Source organism: Ochotona curzoniae, unplaced genomic scaffold (assembly GCF_017591425.1).
Source record: "Ochotona curzoniae isolate NIBS_2020 unplaced genomic scaffold, NIBS_Ocur_1.0 contig_3819, whole genome shotgun sequence".
NCBI lineage: Eukaryota > Metazoa > Chordata > Mammalia > Lagomorpha > Ochotonidae > Ochotona > Ochotona curzoniae.
Window position 1 is genome coordinate 3,752,974 of NW_024466004.1, and position 26,561 is coordinate 3,779,534.

General features: G+C 43.9%; 1 protein-coding gene across 2 annotated transcripts in view; it reads left to right on the forward strand.

Annotated features, from left to right (window-relative positions):
- The first annotated feature begins 1,736 nt into the window (after nucleotides 1-1,736).
- ZFAND3 (zinc finger AN1-type containing 3) overlaps nucleotides 1,737-26,561 on the forward strand; it is a 242,605-nt gene continuing 217,780 nt past the window's right edge. Inside the window, exon 1 of one of the 2 annotated variants that reach the window (XM_040983308.1) lies at nucleotides 1,737-1,863. In XM_040983308.1, coding sequence (XP_040839242.1) covers nucleotides 1,793-1,863 — 71 coding nt within the window. In that variant the 5' untranslated portion in view covers nucleotides 1,737-1,792. The remainder of the gene's footprint in view (nucleotides 1,864-26,561) is intronic. The other variant, XM_040983307.1, reaches the window with a different exon arrangement.

Here is a 26,561-nt window from a genome sequence, read left to right on the forward strand (position 1 = left end):
TCACAAACATTGAAACAATCTGATGTTTAAATCAGCACTATTTTGGCTTTCAGTGGCTTCATTTTTGCGGTCATCTCCACTACTAACAGCTTGTTCATACAAGACACTACGTTATACGCGAGCCTTGCTCTTCAGCAGTATGAAATCTGAATACCCAAGGAATAATGCATTGCGATCTTTGTAGGAAGAGATGAAACCACCACATCTGGTAATAAAATGAAGGGACATAAGGCCCACATTCCTGGCGAGTGGGGAGGGTGCATGGTGACTACTCCTAGGCAGGGAACTAGCAGGTCGCCCCTGGAGGCCTCAGGGGATGACTGGTCACCCCTCCTAAGGGGGCTGGTGGAAATTTCCTCCGTGTTGTCAACGATAAGGATTCCTTGCGCCTCAAACCTCTTCACATCACTTTCCATCATCGACACGACCATAGCTAAGGTCTTCCCACTTCAAAACCCCAAGTCTCTGCTGTGTTGGAGGCACTCCCATGGCTTCTCGGCCTTTCGGCTAGGATCAAGTACAGAGGCTCTCCCAGCCCGGGCGCAGGGAGTGGGCTGTGCCCCTAGGTAAGGGGTACGGAGAGGGAAGATTTTAACCAGCCGTCCCCTCCCCAGCCCTACCCCTGCTGGGATCCATTTCCCTAAGTTCGCTGCCGGCCATGAGGCGAGCAGCGTTCTGCCAGGAATTGGCAAGATGGTTGGGTGCGGTGGGTGGGTGGGGTGGCACCAGGAGGAAAGGCAGAGTCGCGAGGGGCGTGCTACTCGGGGAAAGACAAGCTCCCAGGTATCATCCGAGGTGGCTTTGCAGACTTCGCTGGAAGCCAAAGCCCCCCAGCTGCAGGCCACTTCCGGGTTTGGAAGCGCTCCCCGTAAGCCCCACCCCACACCCGGCTTGGCAGTCTCAGGGCGCATGCGCCGTCGCTCTGGGACGGGCCCAACTCACCCTAAACAACTAGTGCGCTCCTCCCCCCGCTCCCGCTTGGGGCGTACCATTCGCTTACAGGGTGGGGGAAGGCACTGCGGCCCAGGGTACTCAGAAATCTGTTCCCTTTCTCTTAAACGGGGAAGGTAAGTTTGCGACAGGTTTTTCAGAGTTCTAAGAATACGAAAGGCTCCAGGGCCGGCCGCCGCGTGCTAACCCGCCGCTGACGGCCTGGCCCTCGGCCCCGCGCTCTGCCTTCGGAGGCTCCGAACAAAGTGGCACGCCCGGATCCCAGCTGATCAGCTGCTGGGCTTTGGCGGCGGCTCCCCCGGGCGAGACCATTGTGACTCCTCGGGAGGGGCGCACGCAGAGGGGAGGGGGCGGAGCGGCCATTGTCCGGTCAGCGCCACGTCCGGGGGAGGGGGAGCGTGTCCTCGCAGTCAGCGGGCCCCGGGGCTTTCACCGCGGCCGCAGCGACTCCAGAGCCGGCGGGGGCCTCTGGTCCTTCGCCCGCGCCGCCGCACGGGACATCGCTCTGGCTGGGGAGCGGCGGTGGGAGCTGCCCAGGGGCACCGGGTCTCCCTCCTCCCCTGCGGGCCTCGCTTCACCCGCACGCCCCTCCTCCTCCACGCTCCCTATTCCCACCCCCCCCGTCTCCGCAGGCCGAGTGGTGCGGCCCGCCTCCAGCTGACCGGCCTGGAATCCCGGCTCGGAGCCCCGGACTCGCGCCCGCCCGCGCGCCCGCTCCCTCCCCCTCCCCCTGCCCCGAGCCCCCCGCCGCCGCCGCCGCCGCCGCCGCCTCCTCCGAGCGGGGCCCAGGCCCAGCCGCCGCCACCGCCGCCGCCGCCGAGCTCCGCCGCCGCCGGGCACCATGGGAGACGCCGGGAGCGAACGCAGCAAAGCGCCCAGCCTGCCGCCGCGCTGTCCCTGCGGCTTCTGGGGGTGAGTGCCGGCCGGGTGGGGGCGGGGGGTCGGGGGCGGCCGCGGGCGCCGGGCTGCCGGGGCGGGCAGCGGAGGCCCTCGGAGGCCGCAACCCTTGGGAGCTGGGCCCAGGCCGGGCCTACTGGGAGGGGGCAGGGGCAGCGTCCCGGGAAGGACTGCCGGGTGCGGGGAGCTGCGGTGGGCAGGGGAGGCCCCGTCCCCCGGGTGGCCTCCCACCCTCTGGGACCGGTTAGCTTGGGGTTTGGGGGCGGATAGGGGCCGCTCGGGCCACGGCTGAGGGGGGGCAGGGCAGCCGGGAAGGGGCTGAGGGGGCGGCGTTGGCACCTCCCGGTGGGGCTTGGGGTGCCCCCTTTCCTTTGGCGAGGAGGCGGCCACCTTCTGTGTCCCCTTGTGCCAGTGGGTGCCCAGGCACCTGGAGGGTATTTCCTCTGACTTTTTCACCTTTCCCCCCCTCCCTGTCCCTCGGAGACTTGCATCATCACTTCCTAAATTATATCCCAGGGCCCCATGTGCTGTGAGGAAGCTGTTCACAGGAAGCCCATTTGTAAAAATCGGGTCCAGAACCCTGGGCTGAGGTAAACCTCTAAGACCATGCACGTTCCTAACGTTCTTTGAAAACGCATTTGAGGAGAGCTGTAAGGATTATTGCTTGTCAGAAAATCTCAACGAAACCCCAAGTCAGCCTGGCTGGGGGAAATGTGAAAACCAGTTGCCTTAATTGACTGCCAAATTGCCAAATTCTCCCCCTCCTCTCGAGCCAAAAGATAACCAGGTGATTACAGCTCACCCTGTAGGTTACTTGGTTACCCTTACTTGTGTAAGGGTGAAAAAATAGGAGGTGGAAAAATCACAATGGTGCTCAGGTCCAGATGGAATTCTGCAGCACCTAACAGGTGTCTATGGTACCACATGATTATACTTCCCTGGTAGGGAAACCGGAGGCATTCAAGGTCTACTGTTGCATTTTTTTATTTTTAAAGATTCATTACTTTTGAAACTGTATAGAGGAGGCAGTAAAGAAATGATGATGAGGATATCCTGCAAAGAAGTACTAAAGTGTTTTATCACTCATACCCTGGAAGTGGTTAAGGTGATTTAGGTCTGCAGAGGAGATTAGAAAGTGGCTCTGAGAGCACATGTCTTTCAGTTTAGTCAGATGCCAAAGTTGTAAGCAAGAAGTGGCTTTTCCTTTTCTCATCTTTCTACCTAGGGGGAGGATATTACTCAAAAATACCAAAAGCATGTCAGAAGTTCTGAATGTGTGGAAATGTTTTAGGTTTGTAGTCTTTCCCTTTATTTTGACTTGAAAATGATAGGGTTGTCTGCCAAATGTTTTCCTGGATAGTAATTCCCACAAGAACCTTGTGAGGTAGGAATCTTTATCCCTTTGTTACTCGATAGGGAAACTGAGGCTTCAAGGTGAATTAACTGGCACCTTCCTCAGTGTAGGGTGGGGCTGGTGGGTCTTGAGTATACTTAGTGCCATCATATTTGTGACGTCGGTCTGGTGCCGGGGAGCCATCTGGTGTCACAGGCCATAGATTATATATACTCTGTGAGACGTGGGCCTCAAAGTAGCTGCCAGGGACAGCTCATGGGGATGGGTCGGAGGTCTGTTTCCTGGCGGCACATCTGTGTTCTCAGGACCTTTATCAGGAATCCTTGTTGAAAGTCTTCATCGAAAGTTAGGAAAAAAAAGGTTAGAACCCAGAGAGGATGGACTGACTTTCCAACTTCAGCCAGTGTGGTTCTAAAACAGAGTTTGGTAGTAGCAGGCAGGAAGAGTTACACTGATGTTATACTTGACCAACGTCAGCCAGAACTTGTATGTTCAGTTTGGCAGTTTTGTAAGTTGAAAATTGCCCAAGAGGAGTAGTGAGTAGGAAACTACTAATTTTCTAGTGCAAAGTGTTTTTAACCTTGTTAGGGTACTGGTAGTTTGTTTTGTGCCAGAAGTAAATGAAATTGATGCCTAGTGTCCACCGCACCATAACTGATTTTAAACATGTCACGTGACCCATATTCATATTATGTTTATTAAGTAAGCCTAGAATATAACCAACAAATATTTGAGTGGTTTGATTAACAAATATTTGCTATAATGTTGGGTGAGAGCATCCTGGCTTCATCCTCTGGGATGTACAGTTCGTGGTTGTCAGGGATTGTGCACCTGGACAGGGAGAGGGAGCAGAACCCCGCTGGCAGGAAGGGGCGAAGGAGGGCAGTGGGCGTGAGGAGTGCTGCTGTCAGGCGCAGGGACTAGCAGGGTTGGAGACTAGGATATGGAAGTAACCCTTCCCCATTGGTAGGAGAGGAAGTTCACTGGCTCTCTTGGTGGATTGCGAATGGAGATCAGCTGAAGGGGAGGCTGGGAGGGAAAAGGGGGTGGTGATAACTTGGCTCCCTGAGCCTGTTCAGGACTTTGAACTTTTATCCTGCTTGCACTGGCATACTAGTGCAGACCTTGGAGCAGGGATTGTCGTGATTTTCTGCAATGGTAATGGAGATGGCTGGTTGATCTTGAGAGTGTGTAAGCCTGTGAGGATGGCTGTGCGCAGCGGTGTGGACGTGGGCTATCTGTGTTTATGGTGCCACATCTAGAGATCCAAGAGCCCTGTCAGGATGATCTGAGGTGAGGGTGGGGGAGAATGGAGAGGAGGGGATTGATGTGAAAGCCACTCAGGGAGACATCTTTTGTCTTCATGAACATGAAGGTATAGTCTTCAAAAACACTTTGTACAACACCTCATACTGTTTGGAAGTCACAGCGTTTTAAGTTAGCTAGCCAGGGCCCACCCCCAGCCCTTTGTGGAGGAGCCTCAGCAGAATGCTGTGAGCCCAGCAGACGGAAGGCAGTTCCTTTAGGGTCACTTTAGCAGTGACTCCGGCTGCAGGACCTGCGCCCATTCAGCGCGGCACAGAGCCCAGAGCTCTGAGGTCTTTTTCTTTGTGGAGATGCAATTGGAAAGGAGAATGACAAGAGCACTCTACCAGTGTGCTGCTGCTGAGGATACCTACTTGCCAGTTCTCTCTGTTTGCAGTGCTGTTGCCCACAGGGAATTAAGTTATCTGGTGGACAGACCACTTCACTGGAAAACTGGTGCCTGGGAAACTGTTGAAAGGGTCGAGCTATTTATAAGAAGTGGGAAGTTGTTCAACAGCATATGTAGTGTTTTTAGAATTACAACTATTTTATCCCCAAGATATGACTTAAAACTTTTAGTGAAATATGAGCATTTTCCAAGATCATTTAGGCGCTCAGTAACCAGGAAAAAATGGATTGTCATCTGAAATGAGGTGGTGTATTTCTTTAGCTGAAATATGTACTTCATGAAAACACTTCTAAGCTACACAGACAAGGGTGATGTTAGTTGAAGCTGTATTTAAAATGATTTAGATATTTGAAATGCACTGAGTGATTCGATTCTTCACAAAGTTTCAAAAGTTGTCTAAAGAGCAGACTCAGAATACTACAGAAAAACACAAGAATAAGAAAATAAAAATGTACTGTACATCATGGAGAGAATAATGAGGATGGAAGATGGAAGCATTTTTTCCCCTGCTACTAATCAAGGGTAAAAATTCAATTGGTATTATTGATATTTTTTCTTTCACAATTGGAAACCATCTGTTGCAATGAAATATTCTGAAAACCTGAGGAAGTACTATTTCTTAAATAAGTTTAGTGGATAGTAGAAATAAATGTTCAGTTTTGTAGTCAGGGAATAACAATGCTTGGATTTTCAAAAAACTTTCATTGTATTTGAAAGGCAGAGAGAGACCAACAGATAGATACAGATCTTGTACCCATGGGTCCACTCGGCAAGGGCCTGCAGCAGCTGGGACTGGGCCAGGCTGCAGCCTGGGGCCGGAGGTTCATTCCAGGTCTCCTTAGTGTGTGTAACACGGAACTAGGTACTTGAGTGGTCCAGCTGCTGCATTCCAGGAGTTGGAAGTAGGGCTAGGTTTCAAACCTAAGTACTCTGATAGGAGGAATCAGTGTCCCAAGTCCCAAGTGTTTTTTTTTTTTTTTTTTTACTGTTGCACCAAATGTCCAACCCTAAAAATGCTAAAAATTGGGATTTTCATAGGTAAACTTTTGTTTACTGTTTTGGTTATTAAAAAAATTAGTTCTTTGGGTGCTGCTGTTGCTTGTGTCACTGGCGCCCCACGTCAGTGCTGATTCTAGTGTTGGCTGCTGTGTGTCTGCTGACAGCTTCCTGGTCATGAGCCTGGGAAATAGATGACGGCCCCTGCTGCTCATGTGCTAGACCCAGATAGAGATGCTGGCTTCCGCCCGACTCAGATCTAACTGTTGTGGCATTTGAGGAGTGAGCCAGTGGATGGAAGATCTCTTTCTCTGTCTGTACTTTCAAATAAATAAAATCATTTTAAAGCTCTTTTGTTATAGCAAATTGTGCCATAAAACAAATATTACATGGGCATATTTTCTTTAGGGAGATAGATTGTAATGGTGTTTTGCTTTTGTCATTAATTCTGTTGAAGCATTTTTCCCCTACAAACTAGATTTGGTTGGTAATAAGTGTGCTTTAAGAAAAAGTAGAGATTGGTGAAGAAGTAATCTCTCAAAATAGATTCCATTCCTGAAATGAAAATTTATTGAAAACGTAATTCATTTTGTTCTTTATTTTTTGGTCATTATAACCTGCTCAACTAGTTCAGCTGAAATGGAGTCAGTGTGTAATTTTTTCTCTGACCCTGAGCTTTGAGTTGAAGTAGAGCTTCATCTCCTTCTCTGTGACCGCATGGGTGATTTGGCAGGTATGCTTGGCTCCTAGCAATGTGCAACTCTCGTACTCCTTTGTGCGTTTTAGACACCCAGTTGGAACATGTTGCCACACTTCAGCTTAACCTGGGCTTTTATGTTAGATGAACACAGCATGAATCATTAATCAGCAAAATGCTTATGCCAGTGCTGTTGCTGAGTATCCCTTAGTCATAACATTTCTTTGGGGAGCAGGCATTGTGGCTCAGTGGCTAAGTGACTGGTGAGGATACCTGACAACCTGTATCAGAGTGCAGGTTCAAGTCGTGGCTGCTCTGCCTCTGATCCAGTTTCTCACTAGTGTGCCTAGGAAGGTAGTGGAAGATGGCTCAACTCCTCGGGCCGCTGCTACCAGGTGGGAAACCTGGATGGAATTCTGGTTGCTAGTTTCAACCTGGCCCAGCCCAATCTGCTATCGGCATTTTGAAGAGTGGACAGGAGATATCTGTTTTATCACTTTACCCTTTAAATAGATAAATAAATACATAAACCTTAAAAAAAGAAAAACAGAACTACTTTAAACATTCCTTTAAAGATGAAGCAACTTCAGGCTGGAAACAGAACCAAATCAGCAATTCCAACCACCAGCTGGTTGGGGCAATGAACTGCACCAGAGCCCTGTACTTGCAAGTACACACACAAGAATCTGGTCTTGGATCACCTCAGACAAAGTGTCTTTGGGGATCTCCCCAATTGAACTGCCAGACTCAGAATCCATGGTCTGCCATGGAGTGCAAGCGCCAGAGCCGAGCCTCCCCAGAGGCTCAGACGGAGCAGTGGAGAGCATAACCAGCTGCACATGGAGGAGATGGCAGTCTATCAGAACCTGCAGAGGATACCTGGCATCACAACAGAGGACAGAACTGATCAGTCAACTACGCCAGCCACATGTTGGCCGTGAAAAACTGAGCAAACGGAGACTCTAAGGTGGACTATGTCAGTTGGTGGATTCTGCAGCAACCTCATCGTGCTGGGAATGGTGAGATTGGCAGCAATTCATCACTGTTGAACTATCAAAACCACCTGAGCAAGACCCTCGGAGCATGCCCCACTATGGGGACCTGGGATGGGTGGGAGGCTGGGTGGGGCTTCTTTATCTCCCCCTTTGCCTCAGATACAGGAGAAAAACAATGTAGAAATAATACCTTTTTTTTTTTTAAAGATTTATTTATTTATTTATTTTTTAAAGATTTATTTTTGTTATTATAGTTTTTTTATTGGAAAGGCAGATATACAGAGAGGAGAGACAGAGAGGAAGATCCTTCGTCCAATGATTCACTCCCCAAGTGAACTCAACGGCCGATACCATGCCGATCCGAAGCCAGGAGCCTCTTCCGGGTCTCCCACGCGGGTGCAGGGTCCCAAAGCTTTGGGCCATCCTTGACCGCCTTCCCAGGCCACAGGCGGGGAGCTGGAAGGGAAGCGGGGCTGCCGGGATTAGAACCGGCGCCCATATGGGATCCCGGGTGTGCAAGGCGAGGACCTTAACCACTTGTGCAACCGTGGTGGGCCCGATTTATTTGTTTTTGTTACAAAATCAGATATACACAGAGGAGAAGATCTTCCATCCACTGGTTCACTCCCCAAGTGAGCGCAATGGCTAGTGCTGTGCTGATCCGGAGCCAGGAGCCAGGAACTTCCTGCAGGTCTCCCATGCAGGTGCAGGATCCCAAAGCATTGGGCAGTGCTTGATTGCTTTTCCAGGCCAGAAGCAGGGAGCTGGATGGGAAGTGGAGCTGCTGGGATTAAAACTGGTGTCCATATGGGATCCCGGCTCGTACAAGGCAAGGACTTTAGCTGCTAGGCCACGACACCGGGCCGGGAAATAATAGTCTTACCCACTTTCCTGTAGTCCTTGAAATTTGTGCCCTAATTAACTGTGGAAAGATAGTCAAAAATAAAGAAAAAAAAAGCAACTTCGTTATATGATTTTTCTCTGCATCTTTGAGTTTTGTATCTGAAGATGCCAAATGGTTTATATTAAATATTGTCAGTTATCAACTTTATTTTCATGATTGCATTTAGAATATGCAGAAGATGCAAAACATGGGTCTTTGACATAGTGGGCTGCAAGGAGAAACATACACATTTAAAACTGCAGGTGGAAAGCATGGCCATTCCTTGTATTGAGTTGAAGCAACAGTTTGTTAGAGTTAGCTCCAGTTAGCATGCACGGCTCTTGTGATGGTAACCTTGTCTCCTGATTTACCAGTTTTCCCTTATGTATCATCCCCTCCCATCATTACCATCCCCTGCTGCCCTTTCCCCAAAAGAGAAGTCAGTACTTTAAATCATATTGAAAAGCTTTGCCAAAAATCTCTTCATAGTCAGTAGTGGTATCAAAATTAACCTAATTTTTCACAAATTAACCTCTTATTGACTGCAAAATTAGAGGACTTTGTATTCTTTGCAATTAATAAAGTCTTAAAAAAAATCAAACCAAGAAGAATGTGTAAAATAGTAATTACTTAGAGAAGAGTACTGAGAGACTGAGAGCTAGTTTAATTTGGAGTTTTTGTTAGGTCATAAAGAGGTTGTATTTATTTGAAGTGAAGCAATCTTTTGTGATCCTTATGATAGTCACAGATCAAGGACCAAGTAGTATTGTGGTGCAATGGATTAAGTCCCTGCTTGTGATGCTGGCTTGCCCTGTCACTTTTCAGTTCTGTCTGCTTTGCTTCTGATCTAGCTCCCTGCTCATGTGCCTGGGATAGAAGCAGGTGGTTGTTTGAGTGCTTAGGCCCCTGTCACCCATGTGGGAGACCAGGATGGAGTTCCTGGTTCCAGCTTGGCAGCCCGGCCTTGGTTGATGTGTGTTGTGGGCATTTGGATGGAAAGATCCATCCGGTGGATGAAAGGTCTTTTTCCCTTAATCTGCTCTTCCTCTATCTTCCTCTACCTGTTAAGTAAATACACTTTTTTTTTTTAAATACCAGATCAAAATGGAGGTTGCAAAATTATTTTGTCCTGGAAGCAGGCTAGTCTGGTAGCATTCTTCCCCAACATTCCACTCCCAATCCAAACCTAACCATTCCCTACTTTATTTTTACCTTCTTAGAGGTGAGGGTTAAGGTTGAAATCAACAAAATCACATGAAGGCGATCCCTGGTCATGACTGATGCTTGTGCAAGTTTCCCTAATGGCTTAACATCATCTAGATGCTGATTTGTGGGTGAAAGTGTTGGGTTTTGTGTTAGAGTGGTTTACTGAAGAGAAATTTTTATTTTTACTGTGTATACCTCGCTCCTGTTCTTCCAGTTGGTTTTGAGGAACTGGGATTTGGTCTGGTTGGGACTCGATATAAGATTACATTGTAGAATGAGACATTTAGACATATGAAAGACATTTTCTGTATGTATTACATGTAGAAGGGTGGTTAAGGAAATTTATCTAGTGTTTAGTAATCAGAATATGTGTTCTTGAAATGCACAGTCCATTATTGTAGCTGTTAGCTACAGGTAGAAGTTAAATTTAATTAAACTTAAATAGAATTAAAATTCAATTCCTCAGTCACACTAGCTAGCTGCATTTTAAATACTCATTAGCTTAATAACGAGGAGATAGCCTTTTGGGGAACACAGAGAACTTTTTTGTCCTCCCAGAAAGTTCCACTGGATAGTGCTATTTTAGAGTGTTGACTTGATAGGCAAAAAGTATTTTCAAGTCTGTTTTCTTGTGGCATTTCCAGACCACCCCTTTCTCTTTCCCCTTATATCCTGAAATTAGAAACTTGTTTTGTTTAGCTTTAAGTTTCTTTCCAGCTCTGACATCTTTTCTCCCTTTGGGAAAAGCAGTACTAGTTAATCTGCATTTGTAGGAGGTGCTCCTTGGATCAGGTAAAATTCCTGTACTGATCTGTAATCTCAGTTCTTCATTTTCAATGTTAGTACTTACTGTTTTTTTTTTAAAGATTTATTTCATTTGTAGGAGGAGTTAGACAGAGAGATCTTCCATCTGTTAGTTCATTCCCCAAATCACCAAAATGATCAGAACTGGGTCAGACTGAATCTGGGAGCCAGGAGCTTCTTCTGGGTCTCTCATGTGGGGGCAGGGCCCCAAAGACTTGGGCCATTTTGCACTGCTTTCCCAGGCCGTTAGCAGGGAGCTGGAGCAGCCGGTACTCAAACTGGTGCCCATAGGGGATGTCTGCGTTGCAGGGAGAGGATTAATATAGCGTACGGCTTTAGTGCTTGGTATTATTGAACTGGCAGTATGAAAGATCTGTACAGGGAGATAGTAGACTTATGGAGATTGTTTCTTTCTTTTCAATTAAGGTTTTAATTTTAAGGTTCTCACTTTTTTTTTTTTAAAGATTTATTTTATTTTTATTATGAAGTCAGAGACATACAGAGAGGAGGAGAGACAGAGAGGAAGATCTTCCATTTGATGGTTTACTCCCCCAGGTGAGTGCAATGGCTGATGCTATGCTGATCCGGAGCCAGGAGCCAGGAACTTCTTCCAGGTCTCCCACGTGGGTGCAGGATTCCAAAGCATTGGGTCATCCTCAGCTGCGTTCCCAGGCCAGAAGCAGGGAGCTGGATGGGAAGTGGTGCTGCCAGGATTAGAACCAGCACCTATTGGGGATCCCGTTGTGTTCAAGGCGAGGACTTTAGCCACTAGGCCTCTGCCAGGCCCAAGGTTCTCAATTTTTTTTGAGGGGATTATGATTTGTGGAGATATCTGTTTTCATCATTGTGAACCTTGTGACAGCTTTTTATGTATGATTAAGGATAAGCACATTAGTTTTTCTGGTAAAGTGAGTATATATGGAGAAAGGTAGGATATATGGCAATATTCAGTGTCCCGTCCAGCAGGACAGTCAACGGGGGTTGCAACCACCTAGGAGAGATTGGGGGACAAGAGACACGAAGAATGGACAGCAAGACAGGATGTCTGATCAAGCTGTCAATTTATTGATTTCAACTGAGGGTTTTTATATTCTTCAGTAACTAAGGCTCAGGGAGGAAAGGAGAAACTAGGACGCAAGCCATGGTCTCCAGACCGATTGTTCTTGAGCAGCCACCATATCAACCATAGTAACCAGCATATCAACAATAGCATAGGTAATCAGTAACAAGATGTCGGCAGGTACAGCATAAATCACATTCTAAAACAGTTGCTACAAACAATTGAAGCTAAGCGTGTGATTAGTTTCATAACTTCTTTCCCAAGCATCTAGCCAGCCAGGGATTTTCCACTGGCCCATAGTTCTATATTCAAAATGGCTTCAGTGTGGCTACAGTACACGGCTCCTGACATCTCCCCCTCTTTTCTATATATCAATGAAAGCGGCGAAAAGAAAAAGGTTCCTTGAGGCAAGATAAGCACTGCCTGTCTTAGGTTCATTCTGAGGGACCCTCAACTCTTACCCGTCTCTGGGCAGCCCTGCCAGTCATCCAGGGCTCCCTGTCTTAGGTTGGCGGGGTATCAGAAAGATGCCCGTCATTGGCTAAATGCTTACCCAGGAAAAGCCATGCCTCATTATATTAGATGAGCCTCTTTGAAGACTGGAGCCGCACAGCACGATGTGGGGGGTTATCACTTAGGGAGCCTGAGCCATTGCAGCAACCGTCAAGGTTTTTAAGGCTATAACCTCGCTGCATTTATTGAACATGCAAGCTGCCAGCTTAATGCCATTTAGAATAACTTTCCCCGACATGGGTAGAACTCGGGTCTCATGTACTTTAATTATACTGGTGGCTAATTGACTGGTGAGATTTAGGAAGGCGTTAGACCATTGTCCCCAGAGGTATTGATTAATTTTTATCATTGTGAACTTATACTGGGGTGACACATATATGATGGTATATTGGGGAGCAGCTGGCTGGTGAGATTCAAGAAGACATACTTAACAATGTACAAGTATTGTTGAAAATACTAACATTCCAGAATTACATAGTGCTAAGATGTTACATGTATACAAAACAGTTTTATCAGGAACCAGAGATCCTAACTGCCTATCATCCCATCTGACTCCTACATTTCCAAACAGAAATGAACCCCAACTGTTTTTAGGGAGAAAGGGCGTCGTCATCTGCTCTTAGCTACTTCCTGCTGAGAGGGGGGCGCCGTTGGGTAACAGCAGCTGTAGGGGGTCCATCTTGTGGTTCCTGATAGAAGGCAGAAATCATCAGGTATTTGGTGTACATCCTGGCACTTGAAAAGTTTCTCTGTGTTGAAGTCTAAATAGCAAAACATAACATAGTTATAACTCTTCCCAGCCTAGCATGTTGTGAGTTCAGTTAGCAGTTTGAATATTTGAACATCAGAACTTAGATGTAAAAGAATTGTTAGGTTTCAACTTTTGTCAGAGTGAACATTAATTTAAGACTATGGACTAGATTTGTATCTGTCTAAATTAACTTCTTTAAGTCTCAAATTTTGGAACATACCCAATAAGCTCAATGGAACACATGAAACTTCTGAGCTGTATAAAATTGCTAACCTAGATCAATCAGAAGGCACAGTAAATGCAAGGATTAGCATACAGCATCAGGATATAAGCCCATCACAGGACAGGTAAATGCAAGTTGACTTCTTAGAGCAAAAGAGTTAAATATTCAAACATAATCAAAACTGAGATGATAAATCTTTATACTAAAATACAGCAAGATGTATTATGACTGAATATACAGCTCCTGCATTGGAAGACAGTGTACACAGTGACTCTAGTGGATTTAACAAATTAGCACTCTTATGTGTGACATCAGTGATCACCTGAGGCTCCAGACACATGGTGCTTAGGCTGTGGAAGCCTCTTGAATCCACAACAACCCCATTAGACAAGACCACACACAAAGTGGGAGTTCTCTCCTCCATTGAGAGAAGACCACAACCGTCCTTGATGGCTGCTTCTTTGCACTGGGGTGTGGACCACTGAGGTCCTTCACGGAGGGACACTCTTAGCAGCAGTGTCCTGGCATTCCACACCTGATATGCTTGTTGTCTTGCTGGCTCTCCTGTCAGACCAGAATGCCTTTTGGGCTGATTCTGAGGCCACTTTGTGCTACTCAAAATTGTCAGTCTATGAGTCTGCTGTAAGAGCTGCTTCGCATGTTGGAGCATTTTAACATTCTCTGAGATCTGAGTTATCATTAAACACTTGCATACATATACTCATATATTTTCCATTTAACTTATGTGGATTTGGGCTCCCATGGCCAGTCTTGAAACTGTACCCTAGCAGTAAATGCATGTGAAATCATGTTAAACTATTGAGCTGAACAGATCTTGTAGATCCTGAGAAAACAATAATGGACATGACTTTCTAAGAGCCTAATTATGCATCTATACATTATTTTAAAAAAGGATTTAGCTTAGCAATTCTCATTCATAAACATGCACATACATATCAGGTAACACACATAAAACAACAGCTTTTAAGAGCTACTTGAGAATTTTCTTAAGTATGTTAAGATTGCCAATTGTTTAGAATTACATTTTGCTCTTAGTAGTCTGAATAAACTATACCTATAGTTTACAATTAAACTTTAGCTTTAATGGATACAATAGGTCTGCTGGAATCCTAGAAAACAAAGTCTCTATGTTTGGCGCTGTGATATGACCTGTAGGATTTTACACACTCTTGTACTTTTTAGAGCTAACCTTCCTGGCAGGATTATATCTAGTTGTGGCTCCCCACTGGCAAGGTTTCCCAATGTCTTTTCTGCAATTCCCCTCATCCCCTCAATTTTTATTATTTTATTATTTATTTATTTATTAGAAATCCAAGAACCAGAAGAATTAAGTCTATTAATTATGCTAAGAGGCCTTAAAGTATTTGATTAAAGATTTCTCATTATAATAACCACCCATTTAATCAGACTGATTCAAACAGCAATAGATAAGAATTTTTTTTTTTCACTTATAAATGATCACCCAAACATTTTAAACACAGTTTCTTTTTTTTAAATCATGAGAATTTAACAAAGACAATATACAGAACCCAAGGGATTACTTAACTGAAAGGCAAAATGTATATTTCCTTAGTCAATCACCAAATATAACCTTAAACACAGGAATTAGTGCATAAAATCATCTCATAACTTTTTCAGAACTTTAACAAATTCAGAAGTAGGAACAAGAATAGAGCTTACTGAAGCTGGATAGATAATTGACAAATTCACCAATTAAACAGAGACTATCTAAGGTTCAGTGCTTTAATTTTTTTTTAACAGCTTTCAAAATTGGAGATATTTTTATCTTTAGATATTTACTAGCATTTCTGTGTATGCACACTTCAAAAACTTTTTGAACACAGGTATCAATTCTAACGTCAGCTCGTATTAGGTATTAATGTTAAAAACTTAAACAATGTTGTAATAGTATCTTTAAAATTATAGCCAATTATATGTAAAGCTTATAAGATTTATTCCTCAACTTTTCTTAAGACATTTTCTAAATAAAAGCATACTAACTTTTAAATACAATGCTTTAAACAATTTTCAACCATTTTTCTAATTCATGGAAACATATTTGAGCACAAATCCACTTTAAAACCAGGAAAGAGAAGTTTTTTTTTTTTTTTTCAAACAACCTTCTTTTAGCTGATTTAATTTTTTTTTTTTTTAAATGAAGGCAGATAAGAATTACCACAACTGGGACAAACTCCCAAATTCTTCAAAGCGCAGACTCCAGGCATACCCCTTCCTTGTTTTATGACTGATGGGCCTGGAGCTTTTCTTTAGCTTCTGTTTTATTGAAGTTAAAAGAGCTGAAAAAACTTCAATTTGGCTGTTGTCTTGAGAGACTACCTTGGAATTTACTGAAGTTAGTTAATAGGTTTAGTTATTAATAAGATGAAAATAACTTACAGGAGATTTAAAACACTGTTGTTTTTTTACAAAGAATCAGACTTCAGTTCCATTGTTTTAAAGGCAAACATTCAGAAAATATACACATTTTGAGCAATTTTACTATATCATCTTTAAAGAATTCATTGTTCTCCTGCAAGGCAAAATCTCACATACTTCCTTGTAAATAAGAACACAAGTAATTTACAATCTGAATCAATTTTATGAATAGGAAACATTTTGACCAATAAGTATAAATATCATTTACTTTAATACCATATATGATGCAACAAATTTAACATAATTTTATAATATTGTGAGATTATAATCCAAATTATTTTAATTGACAAGTACATTATTCAGATTTTGTCTCAATCTTTGAGAGTTCCAGGGATCCTACTAGAACCCTCAAATTTATGAGACTATGAAGAATTTAGAGGTCTAAATGAGTTAAACAAAAAGTACCTTTAGCATTTAACTGAACATGTTAAATACTGTATGTTAGACTTAATCAATGCAAGGACAACACTGTAAGTTGAAGACCAAACAGCAAGAAAATGACACAAGAACATTTCCCTGGTGGAGATGGGGAGTATGGTCTGGCCAGGTCCTGTTAAATCTGTTAGACCTCTCTAAAATTATTTACGAGGAGAGAAAAAGGAGGTTAGTCTCGGTCCGTCCCATCTCGTCTGTCAGTCAGTCACACATGCACCCAATTCAGAACAAGAACAACAACTTAACAATTCAAGACAAAGACACAACTGGAGGAAGAGTATTAAAACAAAATTTAGTTTTTGTCCGGACAAAAATAATAGAACACCAACAATATTGACAAAACAAACATAAACACAAACACCAAACATATCAGAACAGAGACACATAACTATTAAATCATTTGCAACTTCCAACCTCTTCTTTGGAATACTTTAACCTGGAGATATTTTGTAAAACAAGCACACATAATTCATCTCATGCTTTAGGTTAATTTAACAGTGGATTTGGACCACTCTATATCAGATTACTTTTGTTAAACCAAGTTACAGAACACATTTTTTTTTTGTTTTTTGTTTTTTTATATAAACCTTAAATGACTTATATAGAACCTTCCTGGGGATGCCAGGGAAAAATCTGACCAACAAAATCCAAAAAGGTTTTGAGGTCTTTTTTAATCACCCAAATTCCTCGTGTCTTGAATAAGTCTATAAGACTGATAAAACCTTGCAAGAATAATTCTTGCTGTGATAATGCTTGTCCCATCTTACCTTAACCCCGTAAGATTTGCGCCACGAATTTCCACGAGCACGACTTCCGGCGGGTCAACCGTGAAACTGCTCACTCGGTGTTCTACTCAACACCACTTCGAGAGGCCTCTCCTTTTGCGTGGCGATCTCCCTGTCGGTGGTCTGCACACCAGCCACGTTGGGCGCCAAATTGTCCCGTCCAGCAGGACAGTCAACGGGGGTCGCAACCACCTAGGAGAGATTGGGGGACAAGAGACACGAAGAATGGACAGCAAGACAGGATGTCTGATCAAGCTGTCAATTTATTGATTTCAACTGAGGGTTTTTATATTCTTCAGTAACTAAGGCTCAGGGAGGAAAGGAGAAACTAGGACGCAAGCCATGGTCTCCAGACCGATTGTTCTTGAGCAGCCACCATATCAACCATAGTAACCAGCATATCAACAATAGCATAGGTAATCAGTAACAAGATGTCGGCAGGTACAGCATAAATCACATTCTAAAACAGTTGCTACAAACAATTGAAGCTAAGCGTGTGATTAGTTTCATAACTTCTTTCCCAAGCATCTAGCCAGCCAGGGATTTTCCACTGGCCCATAGTTCTATATTCAAAATGGCTTCAGTGTGGCTACAGTACACGGCTCCTGACAATTCAGCAGCACTGTGCAGAAATAAACTGATGTACCACGCTGAGGGAATGATCTGAGATGACAGTGACATGTCATGCTTGAAGCCAGAGGTCAGATCTATAAAGAAGCTGGGTTCCTGTACTTGTGGCTGCATCTGCTAAGTAGAGGAGGGATGGCGCACCAGGTGACTACATCTGTTCATTCAGGTGTAGCAGGTGCCTCAGTATCACAGATGGGCTTCAGTTCATAATAGGGCAGATGAATGTTCTAGGAGGGCTTGCTGATGCTGTTTGCCACTGCTCGTGTTTCTAGGTGATGTGTGATATACCTAGGACCTTTGGAGTGTGTTTTCCTTATTTCTTTCTGCTGTAGTGGTGTGGAATGATAGCTGCTGGATCTCAGCTACTGCTTGGATATTGCATACTAAGAAGTTGAAGTGCGTTAGTGTAAAAAAATCACTCTCCAATTGCACTTCATTGTTGGAGACGCATTCTGAACAGTCTCATAATACTCTGTCCAGTTCTTGGGCCAGGTACCTGACTTGGTTATATGAGCTTGGCATTGGTAGCTCTTCTGAATATTGTTCAAGGGGTTTCTCTACCTGGAAGAGTAGAGGCTTTACTGCTTCTTTTGTGCTTTAAAAACTTTTGTTTATTTTGGGTTGTCATTTTTGTTTCAGTTCTTTTTAGACTGCCTTTTATGGATAGATATGCTGGCAGATTTATCCCCTGGAAGGATTTATGATTAAAACATAAAGTAGATCAAACAGTACTACCATTCTTAAACTCATCAGATGTTATTAACCAACAACAAAAAAATAAACTGGGATGGGAGAAAGTGTTGTGCATTCTGGTGTATGTTATTTATTTTATTTTTATTGGAAAGGCAGATATACAGAGAGGAGAGACAGAGAAGAAGATCTTCCATCCACTGGTTCATTCCCCAAGTGAGTGCAACGGCCCATGCTACGTCGGTCGATCCGAAGCCAGGAACCTCTTCCGGGTTTCCCACGCAGGTGCAGGGTCCCAAAGCTTTGGGCTGTTCTCGATTGCTTTCCCAGGCCACAGGCAGGGAGCTGGATGGGAAGCGGGGCTGCTGGGATTAGAACTGGCACCCATATGGGAGCCTGGGCGTGCTAGGCGAGGACCCCACCGCGCCGGGCCCAAAAAAGGAAGATCTTCCATCCGATGGTTTACTCCCCCAAGTGACTGCAATGGCTGGAGCTGAGCCAGTCCGAAGCCAGGAGCCAGGAGCCTGGAGCCAGGAGCCTGGAGCCAGGAGCTCTTCCAGGTCTCCCACGTGGGTGCAGGGTCCCAAAGCCTTGGGCCGTCCTCCACTGCCTTCCCAGGCCACAAACAAGGAGCTAAATGGGAAGTGGAGCTGCCTGGGTTAGAACCGGCGCCATATGGGATCCTGGCGCATTCAAGGCGAGGACTTTAGCTGCTACGCTATTGCACTGGGCCTGTATGTTATTGCTTGATTTCAATGATATTAGCCTTTCCTTCTGCTCTTGCCACTGAAATTCAGACCACCAGGTTTTTCAGGTCTGTATGTGTTTGCATATGAAATTTTGGCTGAATGTGCAAAATCATCACAGTGTGTGACTTCATCATGATTTTTTAAAAATTTAGTTTCCTTTCCCTTTTAATATAATTCTGAACTGAACTAATTACCTTTAAAAATAGAGAGACATTTTGAAAATTGACCTATAAAAATGTTTGCATATTGGAAACTCTTCAAAAATAATTTTCTTGATTTGGGGGGACATGTTTGCATGGTTAGCTGTCTGCACCCTCTAGAAACAGTTGCTGTAACTAAAATGATAAAAGCTTTGCAAATGATAGGTAAAATCTTAAAGTGTGGAGTATTGTGCTTGATATACTAGTCTCTTTAGGGATTTGTAATCTTAACTGTGTCAGTAAGGATTGCTTGTGGAATGATAGCCATGGTAAATCCTGAACTGTGGAGGTTAATGCAGATTCTGTTCTTGGTTTAAATGTTCTGGGATTGGATATTCTTATCTTTAGAAAGCCCCTTAAATTTACCTGAGTAGGTTTTTTTTGAGCCATATTGTTTTTATTTTATTATTTTTTTAAAAGATTTATTTACTTATTACAAAGTCAGATATACAGAGAGGAGGAGAGACAGAGAGGAAGATCTTCTGTCCGATGATTCACTCCCCAAGTGAGTGCAATGGCCGATACTATGCCGACCTGAAGCCAGGATCCAGGAACTTCTTCCGGGTATCCCACACGGGTGCAAGGACCCAAGGTTTTGGGCCATCCTCAGCTGCTTTCTCAGGCCACAAGCAGGGAGCTGGATGGGAAGTGGAGCTGCTGGGATTAGAACCGGCGTCCATATGGGATCCTGATGCGTTCAAGGTGAGGGCTTTAGCTGCTAGGCCACTGCCAGATCCATATTGTTTTTATTTTTAATATGAAAAATCATTCAAAGGCTTTTGAGAGTGAGAGAGGAGAGCTAGAGAGAGTGTGAGAGCACATGCCGTTCCACTGCTGGGAAGTCCCGACCGTTCTTTCCCATGTGAGTAAGGTGCCCTGTGTGTGCCCAGACTACCTTCCAGTGATCTGCTATAGTGCTTTCCTCACTTCTGCCAGTTTATTGATGGGCCCAGCAGGATATCTAGAGCTTAGGAGAATTCAAAACACAAGGGAGTCTTAGTGAACAAGGGCCTGGCTATGGAAAGTGGTCAGAGAAGTCAGAAATCTCATCAGCTACTGAGGTGGCAGCAGCTTGTGAAGCACCGTAAATGCAAACTGCCCAGGTGAGTCAAGAGGGTTCAGAATCCATTAGGTTGCAGTGCTCTTTCATTCAGGGCTGGAGAGTTAGCCCTGAAATAATGTGATTATCACGGTCAGGCACTGACAGGCAGGTCTTGACAGGTACTGGAACTCAGTAACCCTCAAAGCAACTTTTTTTTTTTTTAAAGATTTATTTGAACTTGAGAGAGAGTGAGTAATTGAGCTTCCATCTGCTGGTTCTCCACATGGCCACAAAGGTCAGGGCTGAGCCAGGCTGAAGCAGGAATTCAGGAGCCTGAGTCCAGGTCTTTTACATGGGTGACCGGGACCATCTTGCACTGCTTTTCACAGACCACTTTCAGGGAGGTGGATTGAAAGTGCAGCAGCTTGGGCACGGCACGGTGGCCTAGCGGCTAAAGTCTTCACCTTGAACACACCGGGATCCCCTATGGGTGCTGGTTCTAATCCCGGCAGCTCCACTTCCCATCCAGCTCCCTGCTTGTGGCCTGGGAAAGCAGTTGAGGATGGCCCAAAGCCTTGAGACTCTGTACTCGTGTGGGAGACCTGGAAGAGCTCCTGGCTCCTGGCTTTGGATCGGCATAGCAGTGGCCGTTGTGCTCACTTGGGGGAGTAAACCATCGAATGGAAGATCTTCCTCTCTGTCTCTCTGTATCTGACTTCTTAATAAAAAAAAAAAAAAAAGAAAGTGGAGCAACTGCAACAGGAACTGATGCCCATGTTGGAAGCTGGCATTGCAGGATGTGGTTTAAGAAACTTAGGATGGGCTTTTCAGTAGCCTTAGCAATAGAAAGTCCTATTCCCCACAAAGCTATACTACTAAATTCTGAGGATTTATAATTGACTTCTGAGAGAGCAAGCTATCTTCTGTGTGCTGGTTCACTTCCCAGTTAATTGCAACAGCCAAGGTTGGATCAGAATGAAGTCAGAAGCCAGGGACTTCTTCCCAGACTCCCACATGGGTTGCAGGCGTGCAAATAGTTGCCTTCCCGCGTGCATTAGCTAGGTTGGAAGCAGAACAGCTCGGACTATAACCTGCATTCCTGTGTGGAATACTGATAAGTATGGAGCTTAATCCGCTTTTCTACAAAACCTGCCCCTAATTGTAAAAATATTTTAAAAGGATAGGAAGGTATAAGTTATTTGTTCAGGAAGAGCTAGTAAAGCACAAGATAGGCAGGAATTTGTTGAACTCACCAAGGCTCCTGAAGGAAAAGGGAGAGGAAAAATCAGCTACCAGGGTAGGAATTAGTTATGGCAGTAGCAGGGAAGGGAAGAGATAAATTGAGTTCCATGGCCTGCTCTGGGACACAGGGAGATGCTTTACTGGCTGAGAAGGTGCTTCTGGGCCTAGGAGAAGAGCGAGCCTGTGTGGCTCTCACAGATGGACTGCCAGTTCTGCCGAAAGCTGCCGCTGTGTCCGGAGCTTCAGTTGGAACCTGCACCCCAGCTCCCATGCTGTAGCACAGCCTTGTGTGACACTAGAGGACTCAGAAAGTACCCGAGTTTAAGACAAGCACAGCCTGTTCTTTCTGACAATCTCTAGTTTATCTACAATGAACATACTTAGTTTATTTATTTTATAATGAAAACTATTCATGGGGGGAGGGTGTTTGGTATACCATTTAGGACAGCAGTTGAAATGCCTCTATTATATACCAGAGTGCCTGGGTTCTAGTCCTAGATTCAAGTGCTAGCCCTGTTCCCGATTCCGGCTTCCTGCTAATGCAGATTTGGGGGACCTGCTACCCACATGGGGGACCTGGATTGCATTCCTATCTCGAAAGTGTGAACTGAGCCATGACTAGAAGTCAGGAGCTTTTCTATGTCCCAGTGGTGTCTTAACTGCTAGGGGAAATACCTGCCCTCTTGTTTTTAAAAATGGGCTTGGTTTTTAATGGCTGGTTTTGAGTTCTTTGTATGTTTTGGATAACAGTTCTTTATCAGGTCTTTTGCAAATCCCACCCCTCCTGATTTTTGTCTTAAGTGAATTTTTATGTATAGTGATGACTTTTTCATGTATACACTTGCATGACCACCACTTTATTCAGTTTAATGTGCAGCTAGAACATGTCTCCATTCCAGCAGAAGTCTCCCTCATGCACAAGTTGAGGCCCTCAATTTTTTTGGACCTTTCACTATAGTTTTACCTGGTTTTGAATTTTTAATGATTTGAGTAATATAGTATTTGTGTATGTGTGTGTATACCTTTTTCCCCTTATTATTATGACTGAAATTCTTCCATGTTTTTATAGAGATAATTATTTTTCATTGCTTGTGACATTCAAATGTCTGATAGCATGATTATTCTTTATTTTGGATTTTTTGATTCCTGGGCATCACACATAATGTTGCCAGGAATTTCCTTAGGTGTGTCCATTATGGTTCAGTGAAATTTTGAAATCTTTATATGTGATGGTTCTTTAAAATGTTCATGAAAATTGTGCTAGAAATAAACTACATGGATTTTAAAATCTGCAACAAAATAAGCTCATCTTTTGCTTTCATACAAACTTTTTGAAATATTTTTGTGGGTGTGTTTGTTTCAATTTAGTAAATGTACCAGTTTTCAGAAGTATTATTGGCTTATACTTTTTGTCAGTGTATGAGAGTTCTGGTGACTGCACATACTTGCCTTATCAGGGTAAGACTATTGTATTAATTGTGTTATTATTTTTTGAATGACTGATTAAACTGAACACTATTCTTTGTTGGACGTTTGGTTTAATATTGCTATGAAGTTGCCTCTTCAGCCTTTTGTTCATTTTTCTGTTGAGTCATTTGCTTTTTTCTTATTCCCTTGTGATGTTTATATATTTTGGAGGAGTTCACTTTCAGATAGCCTATAAATATGCTTGGATAGTTTTTGTAGTATCTTTAATGCCTCTTTTTAATTGGAAAAGGATGTGTTGGTAGCATAATTTAACAACGCCAATATGTGACGAAAAGGATGTCTCCCTCCGTTTTATCTCTTCAAGGAATGTCCTATCTATTTTCACTATTAGTGGTTAGAGTCATAGTCACATTTCTTGATTAACCTTTTAGGAAAATCTGGCACATTTATCCTTATTTCTAAGACAGATAGTAACATATGTATATACTGTTCCCTAACTTGCTCCTTTCTCTTAGTGTGTCTTAGAATTCTTTCCAGTTCACCATATTTGTTTCTAGCTGCTTGTTTGAATTGGTAACATAATATTATAGTAAGCACATGGACTTGATTTTATTTGACTCAGTCATCTAGTTCCTTTCCGATGCTCACTATTACTGTTCTGTAAAAATAGTATCAAGGGGATTGAACTTTAGAACTCCATGAGTCCATGACCATCTAGTTGTGGAGATGCACCTTATGGCTTGGATTTTAGGAACGAGAATGAGTTAGAGAGCTGTGCCACTAAGGTGTATGTTGGGTACTTATACTGGTTGCAGTTATGCTGTTGAATTTATTCATTAAGTAGGTGATATCAGAATGGTGTTAGAAAATAGTGTGAGTTAAGATAAAGTAACTTTTTTCAGAATATTTTGCTGCATGTCTTTATTAGCTTTAGTTTTTTTTCTTAGCTGTATGATTGTTGTATTATATTTGAAGTATTTCGGCATTTTATTTACACATGGGCTTTTATTAAAGCATAATTGTGAATGTTAAATATGTGTTTAATGTGAAATATAAAGATTTATTGCAAATTTGCTTAAAATTATGCTGGTTCTTTTTTTTAAAAAGTATATATTTAAAGATTTATTTTTATTGGAAAGGCAGATTTACAGAGAGACGGAGACACGGATAGGGAAAAATCTTCCATCTGCCAGTTCATTCCCCGTATGGCTGCAGCAACCAGAGCTGTGCTGATGCGAAACTAGGATCTCCCACATGAGTGCAGGGTATAAAGACTTTGGGCATTCCTTCGCTGCTTTCCCAAGCCATAAGCAGGGAGCTGGATGGGAAGTGGAGCTGCCAGGACATTCAGCAGTTCTTATATGGGATCCTGGTATTTGCAGGTGGTGGATTAGCGAGTTGAATCATTGCACTGGCCACATGTTGGTGCCTTTTAATAGGCACAGATATAATGGCTCTTGCTTTATTTTCTGTGCACCATGATATAGTATACATAGCTGTTGCCAGAAGAGTTGGCATCTCATATGAGTGCTTGTTTCAGTCTGGGTTCTGATCCAGTTCCCTGATAATATTCCTGGAAAAGCAAGAGAAGATGATCCAGGTGCTTGGGCCTCTTGACCCATGTAGCAGACCCAGAGGAAGTGCCTGGCTCAAGGCTTGGTATGGCCTAGCTCCATCTGTTGCAATCCTTTTGGGATTGAACCAGTGAATTGATGATCTTTCTGTTTTTCTCTTTATCTCTCTTTTAACTCTTTTAAATGTAAATCTTAAAGGATAGCTCTTGGGTGGCTGTTTAGCCTAGTGGCTAAGTGATATATATGTATGCTCATATCCTGTATTTAAGTACAGGATTTTACATCCTAGTTCCAGTTCTGATTCCAACTTCCTGCCAGTAAACACCCTGCAAAGAGGCAGCAGATGGTGGTTAACTAGTTGGGCCCCTGCCACCCTCATGGGAGTCCTGGACTGAGTTCCCAGCTCCTGGCTTTGGCATGTCTCAGGCCAGCTGTTGCAGGCACTTGGAGAGGAAACCAGTGAATGGAAGCTTTCTCTGTGTCTCTCTCACTTCTAATACAAAAAGCAAAAATAAAATACTCTGGGTGTTAGATGATGACCACCGACTGCCTGTCCACTGGTGGAATAATATGAGCAAGTTGTCCATAGTTGTAATGGAAGCTTTATTGGAAAATTTGCTCCTGGACACCCTTCCGCAGAGTGGAAGGAAGATGGAGGCAAAAAGGGCAGCTGAGATACATGTCCGGAAGTTTTATACTCCTCTAGAAACCTGGGCTGGCAAAGGGGTGGTCTGTGCCCCAGTTATGTAAGGATTGTCCGTTCAGGTGTGCCAGTGGTCGGCTGGAATCCCAGCAGGCCTGTGGCCCCTCCTGTTCCGGGCTGAAGCCTGGGAGAAATGCCAGGTCTGGAGCAGACCAGCCCCTCCCCTCCAGTGCCCTGGGTAGCCATCACTGGGTAGCTGGGTGAGGTTATTATGACACCATGCCATTTTACAACATGTTGTCTGAGAGGAAAACCCAGGGCTTGAGTCATGCAGAGCAATGGCTGTATTTCATTGTAATCCAGAAAGATAAGAAAGTGTTTTTGAGCTCCTGCTTTAAAATAAGCTACGTTTTTGAAGTACTGATGTAATTGATTTATGTGAAATGCTCTCATTTTTTAGTTTCTGAGATTGGAAGTATTTGAATGTCATTTTAATACATATTTTTTGCTTATCTAAAAATACTGAAATATACTTCATAAGCTATCTTTTTTATGGTATACAATTCAGTGACTTTTTGGAGTGCCTGTTTTCAAAGTTGTGTAACATTACTATCATAATTCTAGAAAATTTCATCACCTCAGAAAAAAAGTCCTGTACACAAGAGCAGAGCAGTTGCCCTGATAGGGACTTGCTTCTGCCCACTGTGAATCTACTTTCTGTGTCTTTGGATTTGCCGATTCTGGACATACCGCATAAGCACTGTCACAGAGTACATGGCCTTTCTGTGTACTTCTTCCACTTTTTTTTTTTAAATGTTAATGCATCAGTAATTTCTTTGTGGCTGTTTGATAATTCACTGTGATATACTGCTTTTTAATTTTCTTTTTTCTTTCATTTTTCCTTTTTAAATTTTTGAGAATCTTTACATAGTTGATTAAGGCACAAAGGTTAAAGGGCTACAGGGAAGTGGGTAAGACTATTATTTCTACATTGTTTTTCTCCTGTATCTGAGGCAAAGGGGGAGATAAAGAAGCCCCACCCAGCCTCCCACCCATCCCAGGTCCCCATAGTGGGGCATGCTCCGAGGGTCTTGCTCAGGTGGTTTTGATAGTTCAACAGTGATGAACTGCTGCCAATCTCACCATTCCCAGCACGATGAGGTTGCTGCAGAATCCACCAACTGACATAGTCCACCTTAGAGTCTCCGTTTGCTCAGTTTTTCACGGCCAACATGTGGCTGGCGTAGTTGACTGATCAGTTCTGTCCTCTGTTGTGATGCCAGGTATCCTCTGCAGGTTCTGATAGACTGCCATCTCCTCCATGTGCAGCTGGTTATGCTCTCCACTTCTCCGTCTGAGCCTCTGGGGAGGCTCGGCTCTGGCGCTTGCACTCCATGGCAGACCATGGGTTCTGAGTCTGGCAGTTCAATTGGGGAGATCCCCAAAGACACTTTGTCTGAGGTGATCCAAGACCAGATTCTTGTGTGTATACGCAAGTACAGGGCTCTGGTGCAGTTCATTGCCCCAACCAGCTGATGGTTGGAATTGCTGATTTGGTTCTGTTTCCATCCCTGTCTTCCACTGTAGCCAATGAGTGTTGCAGTCCAGCCTGATTCTGCCCAGTACACACTTGGCCCTCACA